Source organism: Hydra viridissima, unplaced genomic scaffold (assembly GCF_058129835.1).
Source record: "Hydra viridissima isolate aposymbiotic clone 2 unplaced genomic scaffold, HvirCarnegie_v1 scaffold_10, whole genome shotgun sequence".
Lineage (NCBI taxonomy): Eukaryota > Metazoa > Cnidaria > Hydrozoa > Anthoathecata > Hydridae > Hydra > Hydra viridissima.
In genome coordinates, this window is record NW_028324309.1 from 16,914,265 (window position 1) to 16,931,975 (window position 17,711).

The 17,711-nt window shown below is 31.3% G+C and overlaps 1 protein-coding gene and 1 non-coding gene across 3 annotated transcripts; both read right to left on the reverse strand.

Annotated features, from left to right (window-relative positions):
• Positions 1-2,823: 2,823 nt before the first annotated feature.
• LOC145181500 (aromatic-L-amino-acid decarboxylase-like) lies at positions 2,824-5,658 on the reverse strand. 2 transcript variants are annotated; one of them, XM_080056599.2, is made up of 2 exons: positions 5,489-5,658; positions 2,824-4,959 (listed from the first exon to the last, which is right to left on the reverse strand). In XM_080056599.2, the coding sequence occupies exon 2, from the start codon at positions 4,952-4,954 to the stop codon at positions 3,548-3,550; it is 1,407 nt and encodes a 468-aa protein (XP_079912725.2). In that variant the 5' UTR covers positions 4,955-4,959; positions 5,489-5,658; the 3' UTR covers positions 2,824-3,547. The 2 variants fall into 2 exon arrangements, with proteins under 2 accessions (XP_079912725.2, XP_089921471.1); XM_090065345.1 differs by lacking the exon at positions 5,489-5,658 and adding an exon at positions 5,336-5,447.
• Positions 5,659-7,815: 2,157 nt separating this feature from the next.
• On the reverse strand, positions 7,816-7,887 carry Trnad-guc (transfer RNA aspartic acid (anticodon GUC)). The gene has a single exon. It is a non-coding gene; the product is annotated as a tRNA-Asp (tRNA).
• Between the last annotated feature and the right edge of the window lie 9,824 nt (positions 7,888-17,711).

Here is a 17,711-nt window from a genome sequence, read left to right on the forward strand (position 1 = left end):
TCAAAATTGTTTTTTTGGGTCATGACAACGTGTTTAGGTTTTTGCAAAGCAGCTTCAGATTTAAAAAAAATACCATTTGTATCTTGGATCTAGTAGTGTAGCAACTGAATAATGTTCTATTTCTTCGACTGCTGAAATATGTTTATCAAGCAATTTTCGACTCCTGAACACTGACGTCGCTGGAGGTTGTTTCCAAAGCTATAATTATTGCTGTAACAATTGGAATGCAGGAACTGATGCAAGAAGCAATACCTGATAACATTTTTGTTGCCTCCTCAAAAACACAAAATATTCACCACTTTTTCACTGAGTTTCGTCTATGATTTGATCTAAAAATACTTCTTTTTTTAATTATAAGTTGAAGGGAATGGTTAAAGCATCCAGCTGACTCATAATTACAGCTTGGTTCATTGAAGGCTGGTTTTACATTTGCTGCATTGTCTCAACAGCGATTTCCAATTTTTGAAGAAAATGTTTTTTTGCGGTATGCCTTTCATCAAATTGAGAACAAGAAATGCAGAATTCGATACAATTCCAGTCTTTAGAAATATAATGAACAGTCATCTCCAGATAGTCATGATGAAATGATGACCATGCATCAAGATAGACTGACACATTTTCAGCTACTGATTGTACCAACTTTTCATTAAGAGCAATTTTTACCTTTTAATAAGTTGGATCTATTCAACTATGAAGTATTTCCAAACTAAACTTGTTTTTCTTTTAGAATCCAGTTTATAAGAATGAAGAATCAGATAGGTTTTTTGCTGGTTTGAGTCAAGAACAAATGTTAAAAATATAATTGATAAGCATATTCATTGTTAAGATATATAACAATTGCTACACAAAAAAATCCTTTTGGACATTAATATTTAATATATATCTATTAATACAAAAATTATACACAAAACAACAAAAATGTCTTTCAAGTAACGAAAAAAACATTACAAGTTATGAATATTAATTTAAAATGAATTTAAACAAGAAAATTAATTAGTTTTCAAACAAAGCCAAATCCTACTTCCGTTAATTCTCAGGCTTAACATTTAATTTATAAAAAATTTTTTAAAATCATTTTTATCAAAATGATAATAACGCTATAATGCTAAATAAAGCTTATGATATCTTATTCCGGTAGCATTTTGAACCGAAAATCCAGTCGGAACCGAAATCTCAAATATATTCGGAACCGGAATTTGGTTCCGGCAAATATTATGTCCGAAACCGGAACCGAACCGAATTTCGGTCGATCACTAGTTATTTTAACTAGATATCTAGTTAGTTAAAATAACAATTTTTTTTTTTTTTTTAGAAGTTTATTTTATATTATTTATAGTTAAATTTGTTATTTCTTAAATTAGGACTTTCTTAAAGCATAAGATTTTGTTAGGTCACACCACGGTATTATCTTGAGGAACAGCATTATCGTATGATCTATTGGAACTCGAGCGATGTAGTTTTAAAACGGTTAGACAGTAATTCTACATCTGTTTATTATCGGAACTTTTTAAATAATTAGAAAAATGATCTGTTATAAATATTGCAAGGCGCGTTGATGTTTCAGATAGATTTATAAAACTCTTAAATTTTTTGCTTAACATAAAGCATACAATAAGAATAAAACGAGCTTTTGTTTTGACTTGATTAATCAGTTTTTTTGAACAGTTTAATCTCATTCCAAATAACTAAATTGTGACTTAAGAAAAAATTAACAAAAACAAATTTTGTTTTTGTTTAAAGTGTTTTTCCTTTGTCTTTTTTTTTTTTAAACGGAAATATCAACATTTTTAACACTTAGAATTGTAAGATGAAAGTGTTAAAAAGAATGATTTGCTGCAATAAAAACTGTAAACATTTTGTAAAGAGGTTGATAAAATGTAAAGGAGGAAAAGTTCACACAAGCATAAATAATTATCTTTTAGTATTTTACTTTGTGTCCTAAATCTCATGTTAATATTTCACGATGCCTATAAATCGTCTTTTCTTTAAATTAATAGGCATTCAAAATGTCACTGGCCAGAACCTTAAGTACGCTACTGTAGTTATGTCTTTTGAGGAACTTTTTTTAGATGAGAAATTTCTGAAAACTTCATCAAAAAAAAGCTTTATATCAAAAGAGATATTTAGAATGGAGAGAATCACACAAAAATAAAGAAAAGTTGAATCAGAATTTCTTTGTTTATAAGAGCGATTTTGATTCGTAGAAGAAAAATTTTTTCACTGTCTGCTTTAAGACATTTTTCTGAACGCTAAAAGATACTTCTTTTCATATTTTTTCCTCTCATTGTTTTTTAGGCAATTAACCAAAAAGTCAATTGTCATTTTTAACCATAAACAGTAACCATGACAATAAACAGAACATGACAATAAACGGAACATGAAAATAAACAGAACATAACAATAAACAGAACATGACAATAAACAGTAACCATGACAATAAACAGAACATGACAATAAATTAGAACATGAAAACAAGTTCAGAAAATAAGTCAACAAAAAAAAACTGGGTTTTAAAAAATCCCAAAAAAAACATTTTTTGAAAAGTTGTATCGTGATGTGACCTAACAAAGTCCTATGCTTTAAGAAAGTCCTAATTTAAGAAATGATAAGTTTCGTATATATAGAATAAACATTTAGAGAAAAAAATTTTCTTATTTTAACTAACTAGATATCTAGTTATAATAACTAAGTTATTTTCCCCAGAGGTTTCTTTTATGTATGGGAAATTTTTTATTTCTTAACTTAGGATTTTCTTAAAGCATAGGACTTTGTTTGGTCACGGTAATCTAATTTCACAGGATGGGCCAAAAGTCACTGACCCTATTTATTTTTTAACATCTTTTTTATTTCTTATTATTTTTTATTTTCTTAATATTTTTTATTTTTTTCAAATCCTGGAAATGAATTATGGAGAAATTCAGTACCGTCCAACGTACACAAATTGATAAAGCCCACTTCCATCTAAATGGGTTCGTCAATAAACAAAACTGTCGCTTTTGGGCAACAGAAAACCCAAGAGCTGTGCATCAGAGAGAACTTCACCCTGTAAAGTGCACTGTAAGGTGCGCAATAACTTCAAATGAAATTATCGGGCCATACTTTTTTGAAGATGATGATGGAAATGCTGTGACTGTGACAGGAGAGAGGTACAGAGCGATGCTTCAAAATTTCTTATGGCCAGCAATTGAAAATTGAGTTGGAAAGTGGTTCCAGCAGGATGGAGCAAAAGCTCATACTGCAAGAGAAAGCTGCAATTACTCCGGCAACATTTTAATGGAAGAACTATTTCTCGATTTGGTGATGTCAATTCGCCTTCTCGTTCTCCTGATCTCACTAGCCCAGACTTTTTCTTGTGACTTTTGACAGACTTTTTCATTTCATGCATATAAATGTTAAAATAAAAAAGTTATTTAAAATTTTTTAAAATGGCCCACCCTGTATAACTGTAAATATACGGCTGCATAGTTTTGGAACAGTTTACCAACTCAAGTAACAATTTTTTTATTCAAAACACTTTAATAAAAATAAAGCTGTCATAAAATGTAGCTTACATTAATAACGACTCTGCGTGTTTTTTAATGTTGTTATATGCAAACTCTATGTGTTCTGTAGTCGCGTGCTCGTATGCGATAGCAAGTCGCAATATATATTTGTCTCCAAGTTTTGATGGAGTTATGTGTATACGGCCGTCTGTATTAACTAACGCATTCAGCTTTTCGTTCAGTTCGTTGCTACCTTTCAAGCGAAAACACACCAGCCCCATGGTTACCGGATAGCTAATTTCAAACCTGTCATCAGACAGAATCATCGCTTCAAATTCTCGCGCAAGTCGGATATGACTTCGAATATGATTTTGTATTCCCTTTTGTCCGTAAAGACGTAGTGTAAACCACACTTTCAGAGACCGAAAACGGCGTCCCAACGGAATCTGCCAATGTCGAAATTGTGGCAACTCTGCGCCAGAAGGAAATCTTAAATAAACAGGGTCAACGTTGAAAGCGCTATTTATTTCACTTTTGTCTTTTACCCATAATGCAGAGCAATCAAGGGACACAAGCATCCACTTATGCAAATTGAAGTTAAATGAATCAGCTAGCTCAACGCCAGCCATGAAATGACGATTCTCCTCGCACGCAAACGAGCTTCCAGCGTACGCTGCGTCTACATGCATCCATATTTTTTCTCTATTACATATCGGTCCTAATTCTCGAATGTTGTCAAAAGCACATGACGTCGTAGTGCCCAGAGTCGCACAGAGATAAAACGGAATAAGCCCGTTTTCTCTGTCTTCTTTAATGGCCTTTTCCAAGCCTTCGCCTCTAAGCGTGAAGTTTTCGTCAGTATCTACGTAACGTAACTTTATTCCCGCTAACAAGGCAGCTTTTGCCACCGATGAATGTGCCTGATCTGAAGTATACACGACTAGCTTTGATAAGGTGTCACCACAGTTTGTGTTCCTTCCAGTTATTCTAGATCGAGCGAGCAACAGCGTGTAGTGAGTAGCGTCGCTGGCGTAACCCTGTATGACACCGCCTCCAGTACCGTTTGATGAAAACTTGAAATGTTCAGGTAGACCTATAAGATCCGCAATCCAATCCATCATGATCATCTCTAACTCGGTACTAACTGGCATAGATATCCATGAAAATCCTGGTCCTAACGCGTTTGCTAAAATATCTGCTACTATAGATGGAAAACTAACACCAGCAATAAAATATCCATGAAAATGAGGGTGTCTCCAGTTCGTTATCCCAGGCATGATTAATTTTTCAATATCTTCCATCACATCTTGCCATTTCTCTGGTTCAACAGGAGCTTTAGGCGGCAAAAGATTCTTCAGGTAACCTGGCTGCACTTTTGGAAGGACATCTCTACTTTCTATATTATCAAGATAACTTGCCAGATAATCAATCATTTCTTTTGAAAATTTCTTAAATTCCTCTATGTCAGTCATCTTTTCTAAAACAAAAAAATAGTTGAATAAACAATAAATTTTTAAAATGATAACAGTAGCAACAACAAAAAGAAAAATGATTTTTACTATTATCAAAACTAACATTTTATTATTTTCAGTTTTCATGCAACTCTTTCTTTTTTTAAAAAATGTTTTTTATTCATTTGATATTGTCATATTATTCATTTAATGCGATTTTTTTTTTTTTTTTGTAGAAATAAATTTTAGTATTTTCTGAAAAACATTAGAACTAAAAATAAGAGTTTAAAATCTGGCATTAAAAAAAAAAAAAAAAAAAAAAAGAAAAAGAAATACTAGAACATATTTGTTTTTGAAAATAATGCCAATTTTTGGAATATTAATTTAGCAAAATTTAAATACCATTTTTCGCCGAGTCAGCAGAAGCTTTCAGAAGATTTCAGCAGAAAATAGAGACGAGAATATTTATCTTTAAATTTAGTTATTATTACAAAAGAAATGTATTTCGATAAGTTAAAAAAAATAATAATTTAAAAAAACTAAGCTAATTATTACCTTTCCTTTATTTTTTGAATTTTGATTAATGCCTCTCGAGTTATAAAATAAGGAATAGACTTTTTATATGAAATATCATGTTAAAAAAAAAAGATCATATGGATTTTTAAAAACCATGTCAAGCTTTACTTAAATTGGTCATAATTGTGAAATCTTCTTGTGAAATATGTTGTGTCATCGCGTTGTTTGTTTAACTTTTCAATGGTTTCTTACACAAACATTGACTCCTTTTTCTCAAATAAACACGTCAACGCCTTGAATTTTTCTAAAAAATTAAATGCGAATAGTCATTATGGAAAATGTATACTTCCTGAGTTCTAAAATCTCCCCCAATCTGCTTTTTTTAGCGAATGTAAAACCGTAAAATAGTAATGGGGAAAGGTTTTCAAATGAAACATTTCTACTAGCTTTCTACCGCCCCTTGTTCCCGTACGGGAACACTGCAAAAAAAGTGTATTTAAATAAATTTATGATTCAGACTTTAATTTGAATGCTGATGCTTATTTAGATCAAATTTTGTAGCTTTTGTAAAAACAAAAAAAAAAATAATAAAAATGTTTTTAAAATTAATTAAAAGCACAAATACTTGGAGTTATGACATCACTCAAGTTGAGTCTTCAAAGCTGAACTCTAAAAATTTTAATATTTTGTTTTGAGGGGAAAAATAATTCTTCCCATTTGTAAAAACAATATTTCATTCACTCATACATAGTTTTGTCGTAATCGTCATGAGCATCATTTAACTTTAAAAACTATATTTTCTTTATATTATAGAAATGCGGGCATTCAAGATATTCAGTTTTTCAATAAGGCCTGTTTACACAATTGTAATGAAACAAAAAAAGCTGGGTGCTCGTTTAACGAAGACTCACAAACAAATTTATAAAAGTGCAAGACATTAAAAGACTTCGCTGAAAAAAATGGCACAAAATCTAAACGGGAGAAACCTCGTACTGGTAATTTTGAAAGCGTTGACAAGGCTTTTGTCACGTGGTTTGTCGCGAAAAGAAATCAGCAAGTACCAATCGATGACTTCATCCCAGTGGGCATGTATCGTCCGCACGACGTTTTACGGACGTTTTTCGGACATCTTACAAACGTCGTGCGGGCGATGCATGCCTGGGATGGGATACTAAATAAAAAGGCACTAAAATTCGCAGAAGCCTGCGGAGAGTTGGAGTTTAAGTCATCTGATTGTTGGTTGCATAATTGGAAAGAAAAATCAGCTCCATTTTGTCAAATCTTGTTGTATTTAAATTTAAACGTCAGCAATGAAATTTTTCCGACGTGTGACCCAATTTTTAAATTTGTTTTTTTTTGTTCTCTGGAGACCTTTTTACCGAAAAGTAAAGAAAATAAAGAAAAATAAAGAAGCTTTATTCTTCTTTTGCACTCAGGAAAGTAATGCTCCTGGTGGTTAATCGTTTTGCCCATCCACATATTCAAGGGGTAAGCAAGTTCTACCTATTATGTCTCCCCCTAACACTACATATGTCCTTCAGTCCATGGATCAAGGCGTAATACGAAGCCTTAAAGCTCATTGCCATTGAAAAATTGTGCGCATGTGTATCAAGGCTGTCGGCGGAAATGAACCCCTGCCGAAAATATTTACCCTTCAACCAATGAAAGATCTTGTTTCTTCTTGGAATGCTGTGTCAAAGCAGACTGTCGTCGATTGTTTTAAAAAGTTTGATACCAACGAGTCAAACCAGCAGATGGCAGAAGCTGATGATGATGATCCTTTCAAATCTTTGACAGAAGAATTTTTGACCGTTTGCGAGAATTAGATCCTAGTGCCGTCCAAGAAGAGCACTAACGTTCAAACCAAAACCACTTTAATACAAACAGGTTTTTCAAGTATTTTTTTTTCGTTTGTTTTTTGTACTGGTCAGCACAACCGTCTGAAAAATACTTAATCTATAGTTGTGGTATTTCGGTTGTGATAAAATTTGTAATAACATTTTGTGCTTTGTTGACCATATCAACATCATATCAACATCATGTTTCATGCCATTAGAGATAATCCAACACAACTTGTAAAAAAGTTAAAGATATTAACATTGTGGTATAATACAACTGGATGAAATGTGCACTAAAATGTATTCCAGTGAAAACTATGCACCTCCATCTTGGATCACATAGTTGTAATTTTTCAATCAAGTTTTTCAACTGAACTAAATTTCAACAAAATCAAATACCATCTATTGATCTTTTAAAATTACTTTACACAAAGTTATCTCAGGATATACCACTCTATGAAACGTAACACTAGTTTACAAAATAAATTATATCATTATGCTTATAACCAATTTTAAAAATCTAACTTTCTCCCCGGCGGGGAATCGAACCCCGGTCTCCCGCGTGACAGGCGGGGATACTTACCACTATACTACCGAGGAATGATGTACTGGAAAAACATTACATAATTATTTTAAATACTCTTTAATATATTTTTTTTTTTGTTAGGGTCTGTTTATATGGAAAGGGGGCTGGCTCTTTTGCCGAGCCAGCCCGTTTGCCGAGATATCGACGTCATCAATATTTTAATTTTATTTTGCATTTATATGAATAAACGAGCTAGCCCGGATAGCGAGATCTCACTGTTTTTTGCCGAGATCTCGGCAAACGGGCTGGTTAATTTCTTATATAAATTTGTACGCATGCGTTTAAACTCTTACATTTTTTTAAATTTAAAAGCTTTCGCGTAAAATAATAAATTTAATAATAAAACCGACAACTTCCGTGTACTTAAAATTTTAGTTGTTTTGCCTTTAAAATTTACCAAAGATCCAGTATCTTTTAAGTAATATAAAGTAATAGCTACTTTTTTATCTGCTGATAGAGCTCTAGAGTTAGGCGAAAAAGGGTCAGGAGATAAATAAGGGCTTAACTCTGAAACCAAATTCATGAAAAGAAACCGTGAAAGGCTAAAATTTGTTTTCCATACATCAATGGGAGCTACACCAGTTATTATATTATGCCACCATAAATCAGTTCTGCCAGTTTTAAACCAGCAACAACGATTTTTTCTTTTAAGGCATCTCTCTTGCTTGTTTCATCTTTTGAAGTGATTGTCATCGTTTTCGTAAAAGAATATTTAAAAAACTATCAAATTTAAATTTGTGAAGCTTACATAGTACAATTAGGCTTTTAAGAAGCATTATTTGTGTTATAATACCAGTTAAACATATTGTTAAAACGCAATGTGTTTTTTTTGTCGCTAGCCGCCATTGTAAAAGTTATTATTTTACCGATAAAGAGGCCAGCCCTTCTAGAAAAAGCCAGGCTGACCTCGATATCATTTTTTATTTTTTTGGCAAAAATTCATATAAACGTAACTTTAAAACTGGCTCGTTTTCCGGGCTAGCTCGGCAAACGGGCTAGCCCTTGTCCATATAAACAGGCCCTTACTCTTGAAAAATAAACGGATGCAATCGAATACCTATTACGCAATAATTTTAATAATAATAGCAGAATTTACATAGAGAACATTTGTTTTAGAATAAGTCTTGATATTACAAAGTTCCAATAACTTCATTAGTGTCATACCAAAGTTTTAATTTTGGGAGTAGGAGCTTAAATTAAGCCACCCACCAGTCCCCCCATGACGGATAACGTTGGATATCAAGTATTTGTAAATAACTTAGTTAAACTGTTTAACAAAAATATGTTTCAGAGGACCGAAAATCTTTACCTCAATAAATACATTAACAAAAGTTTTTTTGTCTTCAATACGATTTTGCTTCTTCTTTCTCGTTTTTGACACCTGATTTTGAAGATAATTTTACAAATTTTTAGCTAAATTTTCTACGGTAATAACATTCTTTTGCTTGACTTTCTAAGATGAAGGCCATCTATGCAGTCTCTTTTTAATTTATGTTTTTATCCCAACGCCTCTGATTATGTTTCTCCGTTTGTTGTGATCTCCTGATAAAATCTTTCCCCTCGAACATCGCATCCTTTTTTTTCTTCAGAGACATCCTCTCATGTTAATACAAAAAATCTATCTTAATACTAATTTTGTAGCCAAATGCATGAAAACTTTTTATTAAATTCTGATATGTAAATGCAACAATGTTTGATGTTTCAAAAAAGCTTATTCAAACGCATTCCGTGCTCTTTCTTCAATTTCATGCATAGAAAGCAAAAAATTTGTATCCTTCATAAACTTTTAAGTATTTTTCATAAACTTTTAAGTATTTTTCATAAACTTTTAAGTATTTTTCATAAACTTTTAAGTGTTTTTCATAAACTTTTAAGTATTTTTATGAATTTCCAGACTTTACGCCAACTTAGGAACCTCTTCGCACGCCAATAATTGTAATCGATGAATCAGCAAATTTTGACAAAAAATCTTAAACACAAACTTGTTTGATAAGCATACTAATCTTTTTTGCACTGAAAATAAAACCTCCCTTTCAGAAGCTAATCCATTTTTTGCTGAACTATAGTTGGGTTTTCTAAATAACAAACCCCATAGAAAAAAAAAAGAAAAAAAAAATTCTAGATTGGATACCTGGCTAAGGCAACAGGGTTTGTTTCAAAGCCCATTGTAATAAGATTTGTTATCCTTATTTGATGATTGCTCATTGCTTTGAATATATTTTATATGTTGACAAGAAAAAAACCAAACAAAAATGTATTAGTTTCCATGGACAGTTCTGGGATGAATATTATCAAATCCAAAAGATAAAAAAATAAGAAAAAAAAAAAAAAAAAATTTAATCATCAGCGCTTTAAATATTATTTCTGAAAAACATGGCAGTGTATTCTGAGATCTTTTTTAGATCTTACTTCTAATGTTTCTACAGACAGATTCTGAAGTAGATGTCTCATCGGTGATTTATCAGAGCCAGTGGTTAAATTTGACAATATGCAGGTTCCTACATTCGAGTGCAAATCACAATTGCATACTGCTGGCTTTGTTGTATTTTTGTATTCTTATATACAACAAAAATGACAAAAGGATTAAGTGGATAAATTAAAAACAAATAAGGCTTTTTTTAATTTTTTTTGTATTCTTTGAGTAAAAATTTTAAGTAAAAATATACAAAAACAAAATTATATCTAAAAATTTATTGGAATTTGATGTTTCGGTTGGATTGTGGAGGGTTAAACTTCTTGTTTAAACTAACAACAGGAATTTTTAACTATTTGTTATTAATTTCTCAACAACACGAAACCAATTTTTGTTGGTGTCAAAAACAAACAATTTCTAATTTCCTTATCAATTTTATTTTTTGGTGGCCTTTGATGTTTCTTGGGAAGATTGATTTGGTATTTCGATGCTTTACATTTGGAACCATACAATAAGTGAACTAGCAAAGGATTTTGTAAACAATCTTTATAAATAAGGTTGACAAATTATTGGGAAAAGAAACACAAAAACCGTCTCAAAAAAAAATAACCATGGAAACTGGTAATATTTCTCAATTATTTATTTAAACCCCTTTTAAATTGTTTCAAAATAAAAAGCTTTTAATAGAATATTGTAATAAATAAAAGTAATAGTAAATCTTAATTTTAGATACTATTTTTTTTTATTTTGCTTGAAGATTTCATTTTGAATGAGAAAAAATGCCCTATATTTTTCCCGCAGGAAAAAAATAAATTATTGAAAAAAAATAATTGTAGATGGATCAATTATTCAATTTTTTATATTGTTGAAATGATTATAATTTCTCAATAATAAGTGAAATGTAAAAACTTTGTCCGCCTAGGACTTAAAAAGAGCACCTTAAAGGTTAAAAAAATTCTTTTAAAAAACACAAATTACGTTGTCGATTGTCTGCTCTTGTGATGTCACATTCCGGATGAGCGGACCTTGATCTTTTAGAAAGCCTTGGTTGGAGCTCTCCAAAATAACTGTTTTGGGTTTCTCCCCAAATCACCAAACCCAAATAGTTGGTTTTTAACCTCACGCAAAAAACCACGTAAATACCTTAACTTTTTTTTTTTTTATCATAATAATGATAATAAAGAAAATAAACTTAATAAATATTTAAATGTAAAAATTTTTGTTCATTCTCATGACCAGTCTTGGCCGGATGGTTTGGCTACTACCAATAAACAGTCTGTACCATTTAACCTTTTCTGTCAAAATCAAGTATTTTCTTTTTTCATCTAAAAGGAAAGTAGAGACCTAACCATCCTTGCTAAAGGCCTGTTATAAGAGCTCGACGTGTTTGACAAAGAATTCCGAGCCTATAAAAAAAGAAACTTTTTTTTCGCTACCGGTTCCATTTTTAATATAAGCCTCACTTTTTAAATCCACCCGGCAAAACTAAATCCATGCTACTTTAACTAACACAAGAGGTGAAGTATATTGTAGAACTAACGTTTATAAATAAAGATTATAATCGTAAATTTTTTTTGAAAAAATTACACATGATTTCAATTAGATATATAGTTAAAATAATTCATGTATATCATTTTCTAGATATAGATTAAAAAATACACTAGTACACGTTAGTTTTGATAATTGTGTCCTTATAACTGTGTCCGTATAATTCTGTTTAATTTGGAAATATCAAGGTTTTAAATACGTCATTTAATTGTAGAAATTTTGCCTTCGATGCACCCTGTTGTTTTTTCCAGCTTGAATTTAAAAATGTCAGGTTCCAGTTTGAAACCGCACAAGAATTCGATCTTATGTTGCTCTTTTTTGTTTAATCTACGGTCTGCGAAATGATATTTTGCTTCTACATAACTATTTTACGAAGATAATTGATGACGAAATCACGGCTATTACGTTACTTGCACTTAAAAGTCAACAAAATTGGTTACTGTAATTGAATTGCGTGAAGAAACTATTTACGGCGGATTTGATTGACGTAGTTTATTTGATATGTTGTAAATATAGTTTAAGCGGTTTATTTTATGAGCATATTTGAGATTCTTTGTATAGTATAAATTGAAGGAAAACTTTTTGTAAAGAGAATTTTAAGGAGAAGAGAAAATGTAGAGCTGAAACGTTGTGTTCGCTGCGAGAAAACAACAAGCTAACCGGGCACATGATGGAGCCATCTTCGAATAATTAGAACATCTTTGAAAAATACGATGGTATATCCGATGCCGCAATTTGGTCGCAGCGAACCAAAGTTGTTGCAGAGAAGCAACGCGTTGAGTTGACAGTGCTCTTTCCAGTTTTGTTGCGAAGTAATACTTAGTCTTCGATTGTTTGTGAGTAGAAGATAAGAAGGATGTGAAGAGAATCGAAGATGTCTTTATTTATCGAGTTTTTCCTTCGGATGCCTACGTGGCATGATTTGTGTACGAAGCAGAAGATGAGAGATGAGGAACAAATGGATGTCTCTTTTGCTGATCTAAAACGTTTCTCGTGTTTGGCAGAGTAGCCTGACGAGAGGGTGCGACTGGCGTTGTAGTTGGATTGCCAGAAGCGGTATTTGAGATTTGGATCCGCAAAAGAAACAATTGTTGTGATGTTCCGCAAAGCAAGAGTTGCTTTGAATTAAATGTGATCCCGAAGGATCAAGGAGGAGTGTAATTGAATTGCGTGAAGAAACTATTTACGGCGGATTTGATTGACGTAGTTTATTTGATATGTTGTAAATATAGTTTAAGCGGTTTATTTTATGAGCATATTTGAGATTCTTTGTATAGTATAAATTGAAGGAAAACTTTTTGTAAAGAGAATTTTAAGGAGAAGAGAAAATGTAGAGCTGAAACGTTGTGTTCGCTGCGAGAAAACAACAGTTACATATTCAACTTCATGAATATATACATTCCAACGAATAATGATCATTTAATTGATTGTAGGAAAAGACTTTATTTTGAAAGTAGTTTGAAAAGAAATACAATTTGACTTAAACGCTCTGTTCTTTGAAAAAATCCTTCTTTCGCTTAGATGATCACTTTACATAAACGTGGCATTCTATTCACTAATATATCTGCATATTAGACCATCGCTTTACATAAACGTGACATTCTTTGACTGATCTATCTGCATGCTTGACCATCAGAACAATAAGCTCCTTCAATGATCGTTCTCCCTTGCATCAATGATCGTTCTCCCTTGCGTCAATGATCGTTATCCCTTGCATCAATGATTGTTCTCCCTTGCGTCAATATTTGCTCTCCCTTGCGTCAACAAACAAAAGGTCATTGCTTGTATTTGAAACTGTGATTCATCTGTTCAAAGGAATTTCTACAATTAGTGTTTATGGTTTGTACCCAAAGCTAATCTTTTTATTTTTTACTTTTTTAAATGTTCAAGAGCCAACAACTGTTGCAATACTCGAGTTACAATACTTATTTCAATTGCCTTAACTTCTGCTGCTAGTTCTCGTTTAGCCAAATAAATCCATCCCTCGTGCCATCCCCTCACAATGATCGCTTTAGAAACACGAATGCTGAATGTAGACGAATGTCGTACAGAGGTAATCCCCTAATGTTCCGTCTTTGTTGTTTTATTTGTTTTCTTTTTCCCAGTAGTTAATAAAGCCTTCAGCCTCCTCATAATAATTTTCCATCAAAGTTACAAATGAAATTGTTTTGTTGGTAGCTGAAACGAAATTCGAAGCATCTTTACGTGCACCTTGAAGTTTTCTTCGCCCTTTCTTTCTCTAGAACAAAAGAAGTTGAAAAAACTCAAGATGTCCACTTATTATGATTATGTCCACTATGCTGATATATATAAAATGAAAAGGTTCCGTCAAATCAACGCGTGTGCGTTTAGAAGAAATATCATACAAATGACAAGTTCATAAATAATTCAACTTAACATCTATCAGATTATGCATCTGTAGTCATTAAATGAACCTTTTAATTCTTCTGAAATTTTTAAAAATAATTTCCAACAACCAAAGAAAGTTGCTTCAACAGCAGCATCTAATCAAAGCATCAATTTATTTGTTGCCGTTTTTTATATATAAAAAAAAAACAACTCGTTTTTCAGTTCTTTTAGACCCCATACACTGTATTTATTTTTAGTTTTGATAAAGTGTGAAAAACTTGTATCCAATTTTTTCACTTGTCGAGGGACTAATTTCAAAGGAATTTTAACTCTTTCTTTTTTAGTATCTTTAAGTAAAGAATGCGATGGCTTTTCAAGAAACTTTTTAAATAGCTTATCAAGAAACTATTTCCGCCATAGTTTTAAATTGTAAATCAAAACTTTAACTAAATTTTTGATTTAATAGCTTTAATAGAAATGAATAAACCCAGTATTTTACTCGTGTCAACCATAGAAAAGTTTTTGATAGCCCATTTCAGGCACGGATACAGGAATTTGTAACTGTGTGGCCAAATTTTATTTACACGGTTGAAATTTTGATAATAGATCGACATTTTTAAATTTTTTAACAGCATTTCTTAATTGAATAAAACGTCGGTAACGTATAATTAGAACCGTTGTTTCCATGGCAGGAATTTCCAAAATCCGTAAATTATGGAAGACAAATTTAAATTTTTAGGGATGTTCCTTAAGCGAAAAAACCCAAAACCAACGTGGCTGCCGTTAAATTTAAACGATGTGGCTATTGCCACAAATACCCACTCCTTTGATCCGCGACTGCATTTAGATACAAGAATTGAATCATATCATCTTTGTTTTTATTACTCTGTCATGATGATGTCGAGAAAATTAAAACCAAAACCAGCCAATCTTCGACGATTTATGAAAAGAAGAACTGCTAGAGTTTAAAGAGCTGCGGGCTAAAATTATGAACATAAAATATTCCTAATTTAAGAGTTTGTTCAACTGGTTTTGGTATGAAGAAAAGCTGAGGTATAGATTATGTATGGCTTTTTTATTTACAGATCATATGATTCATAGGTAAAGAAAAAAAGCGTTTAATTAGATATTGACGCGAAACTTCTTGTCGCAACTCAATATTTGTTGCATTCACTTAAAATAGAGTGTAAAATTATAACTGTATAATTTGATATAATTTGATATAATAACTGTAAAATTTTATATCAACGCACTATGGTTTCTGAGACGCAATTTTTTGGCATAAATTAACAACTTCAATTTAAAGACAAAATAGCTAATAATTTTTATTCCTCAAGATTGGCAATATGTTCTAAATATTTCATAACTAAATTTTATATCAATATATATATATATATATATATATATATATATATATATATATATATATATATATATATATATATATATATATATATATATATATATATATATATATATGGGCAATTCCACGGCGGAAACTGAAAAAGTAGTCAAATTTTAAACTCTTTTTTGTCAGTTTTTAACAAATGAATATTGATGTAGACACATGAAAGTTTATTTAAAATATACCTTTAGTTCTAAAATAAATGTATTTAAGTCATTTTTATGGCTCCGAAAGTTACGGTTTTTCTCATTGATGCATGTTAAAAAAGTAGCACTGTAAAATGTTATTTTACCCATGATTTTTTTTGTATATTCCGAAATATTTTAAAGTGATAATGGAGCTAAGATGTTCAATTTCTTGTTGGTCAGATTTTTTTCTTTAAAAGATAAATATATTTCAAAAAAATAATAAAATAACTTTTGCAATTTTCATGTAACGTAAGTTAACAAAAACATGATCAAGTTCTGTTTTTTCGAAAATTTAATTTGAAAACTTAAATTTTGTAATATTATATGTGAAAGAATATTAAATCTTATAATTATACATTAAGATTTTTGAATAACGATACTTAGTTAAGGCACATTTTCATTTTGAATTTGTGTAACGTAAGTTAAAACTACATTTATTTCCAAAAGTTTTAGCGCTTTTTTCGTAAAGTTTTTTAACATAAAAAAAACGATTTTCATCGCAACTCCCAAGGGGTTTGAAAAAAACAAAAAATTTTTAAAGTTACGGTTGTTTATAACGACGAAAACTATTTTACATCGCAATTCCCTAAAGGTTTTTTTTTTTTATTCTTTATACGCCAATAAGTTTTGATTAATTAAAAGTTATTCAAGCAAAACTTAGCAAAATTTGCTTTGCATTTTAAAATGGCTAAAAGTTCTAAACAGAGAGTTAAAACTTATCAAGCTGCTTATCGCCAGCGTGATTCCGAACGGAAAAAAAATATGAATGCTGATCACCAAAAAGCTCATCGTCAACGAATAAAACAAGATCCGGAAAAAAAAAAGAAAGAAAGAGAAAAAATAAAGGAAAGAGTCCGAAAGTATCGAATAAAAAAGAAAGATTCTGCAAAAACAGTTAATTTTTCTACCATTATGAGTGTTCAAACAAAAGGGAAATTGCTCAAGTAAGTCCAGAAATCATTGCCCAAAGATCCCGCACAACGTTACGAAGTCCTAGCCACATTGCTGAATGGATCATTCAACAAAGAAACTACTCTTCCATTAAATAGCGTGAATAATCCAGCTTTAACTGAAGTAGAAATAAAAGTAAAAAGGTTCTACTGCGAAGATGACATTAGTCGACTGTCTCCAAATGTTAGGGACTTTGTATCAGTAATTGAAAATGGAAAGAAGATTAAGATCCAAGTTCGTCACCTTCTTTTAACCATGAAAGAAGCGTACCAACTTTTTAAACATGATCACTTAGATATCAAGATTGGATTAAGCAGGTTTTGTGAATTACGACCAGTAAACGTTCGATCTATCGCAAATTTGCCTCATAATGTATGCGTTTGTACTTACCACAAAAATATGCGATTTGCTTTGGATTCCTTGGTGAAAGTTGATCGTTTACTGTTGTCTAACATTAAAATTGGGAAAGATATGTCTCAAAATTTTGTTTGTAAGGACTCATTAAATGATTGTTTCTACAACAAATGCAACAAATGCAAAGATCTAAAGTTTTTCCAGCAATTCCTGGCCACCATTGAACCCCTTAACTTTGAAACAAGTTGGTACCAATGGCAGAAACCAAATGAAAAGCGTTACGCTGTAATCGAAAAAGTTAAAAAGTTTGGAAGTGGTAAAGAATTGATTGCTCACATTATGAGTATGAGAGAAAAATTCACAACTCATGCCAATATCAAGGGTAACCAATCTAAATGTTTTAAACTAAGCATTACTAAATCCATGAATCCATCATTGAATGTTGCTACTATTCAGGTTGACTATGCAGAAAATTTTAAGTGTTTTAGTCAGAATGAGCCTCAAGCAGCACACTATGGCCAAAATCAAATTTCTCTTTTAACTGCAGCTATTTGGCAAAAAAATCTTAAAACTTTCACCATTGCATCTGACTCTCTGGATCACACAAAGACATCCTTAATTGCAAATTTG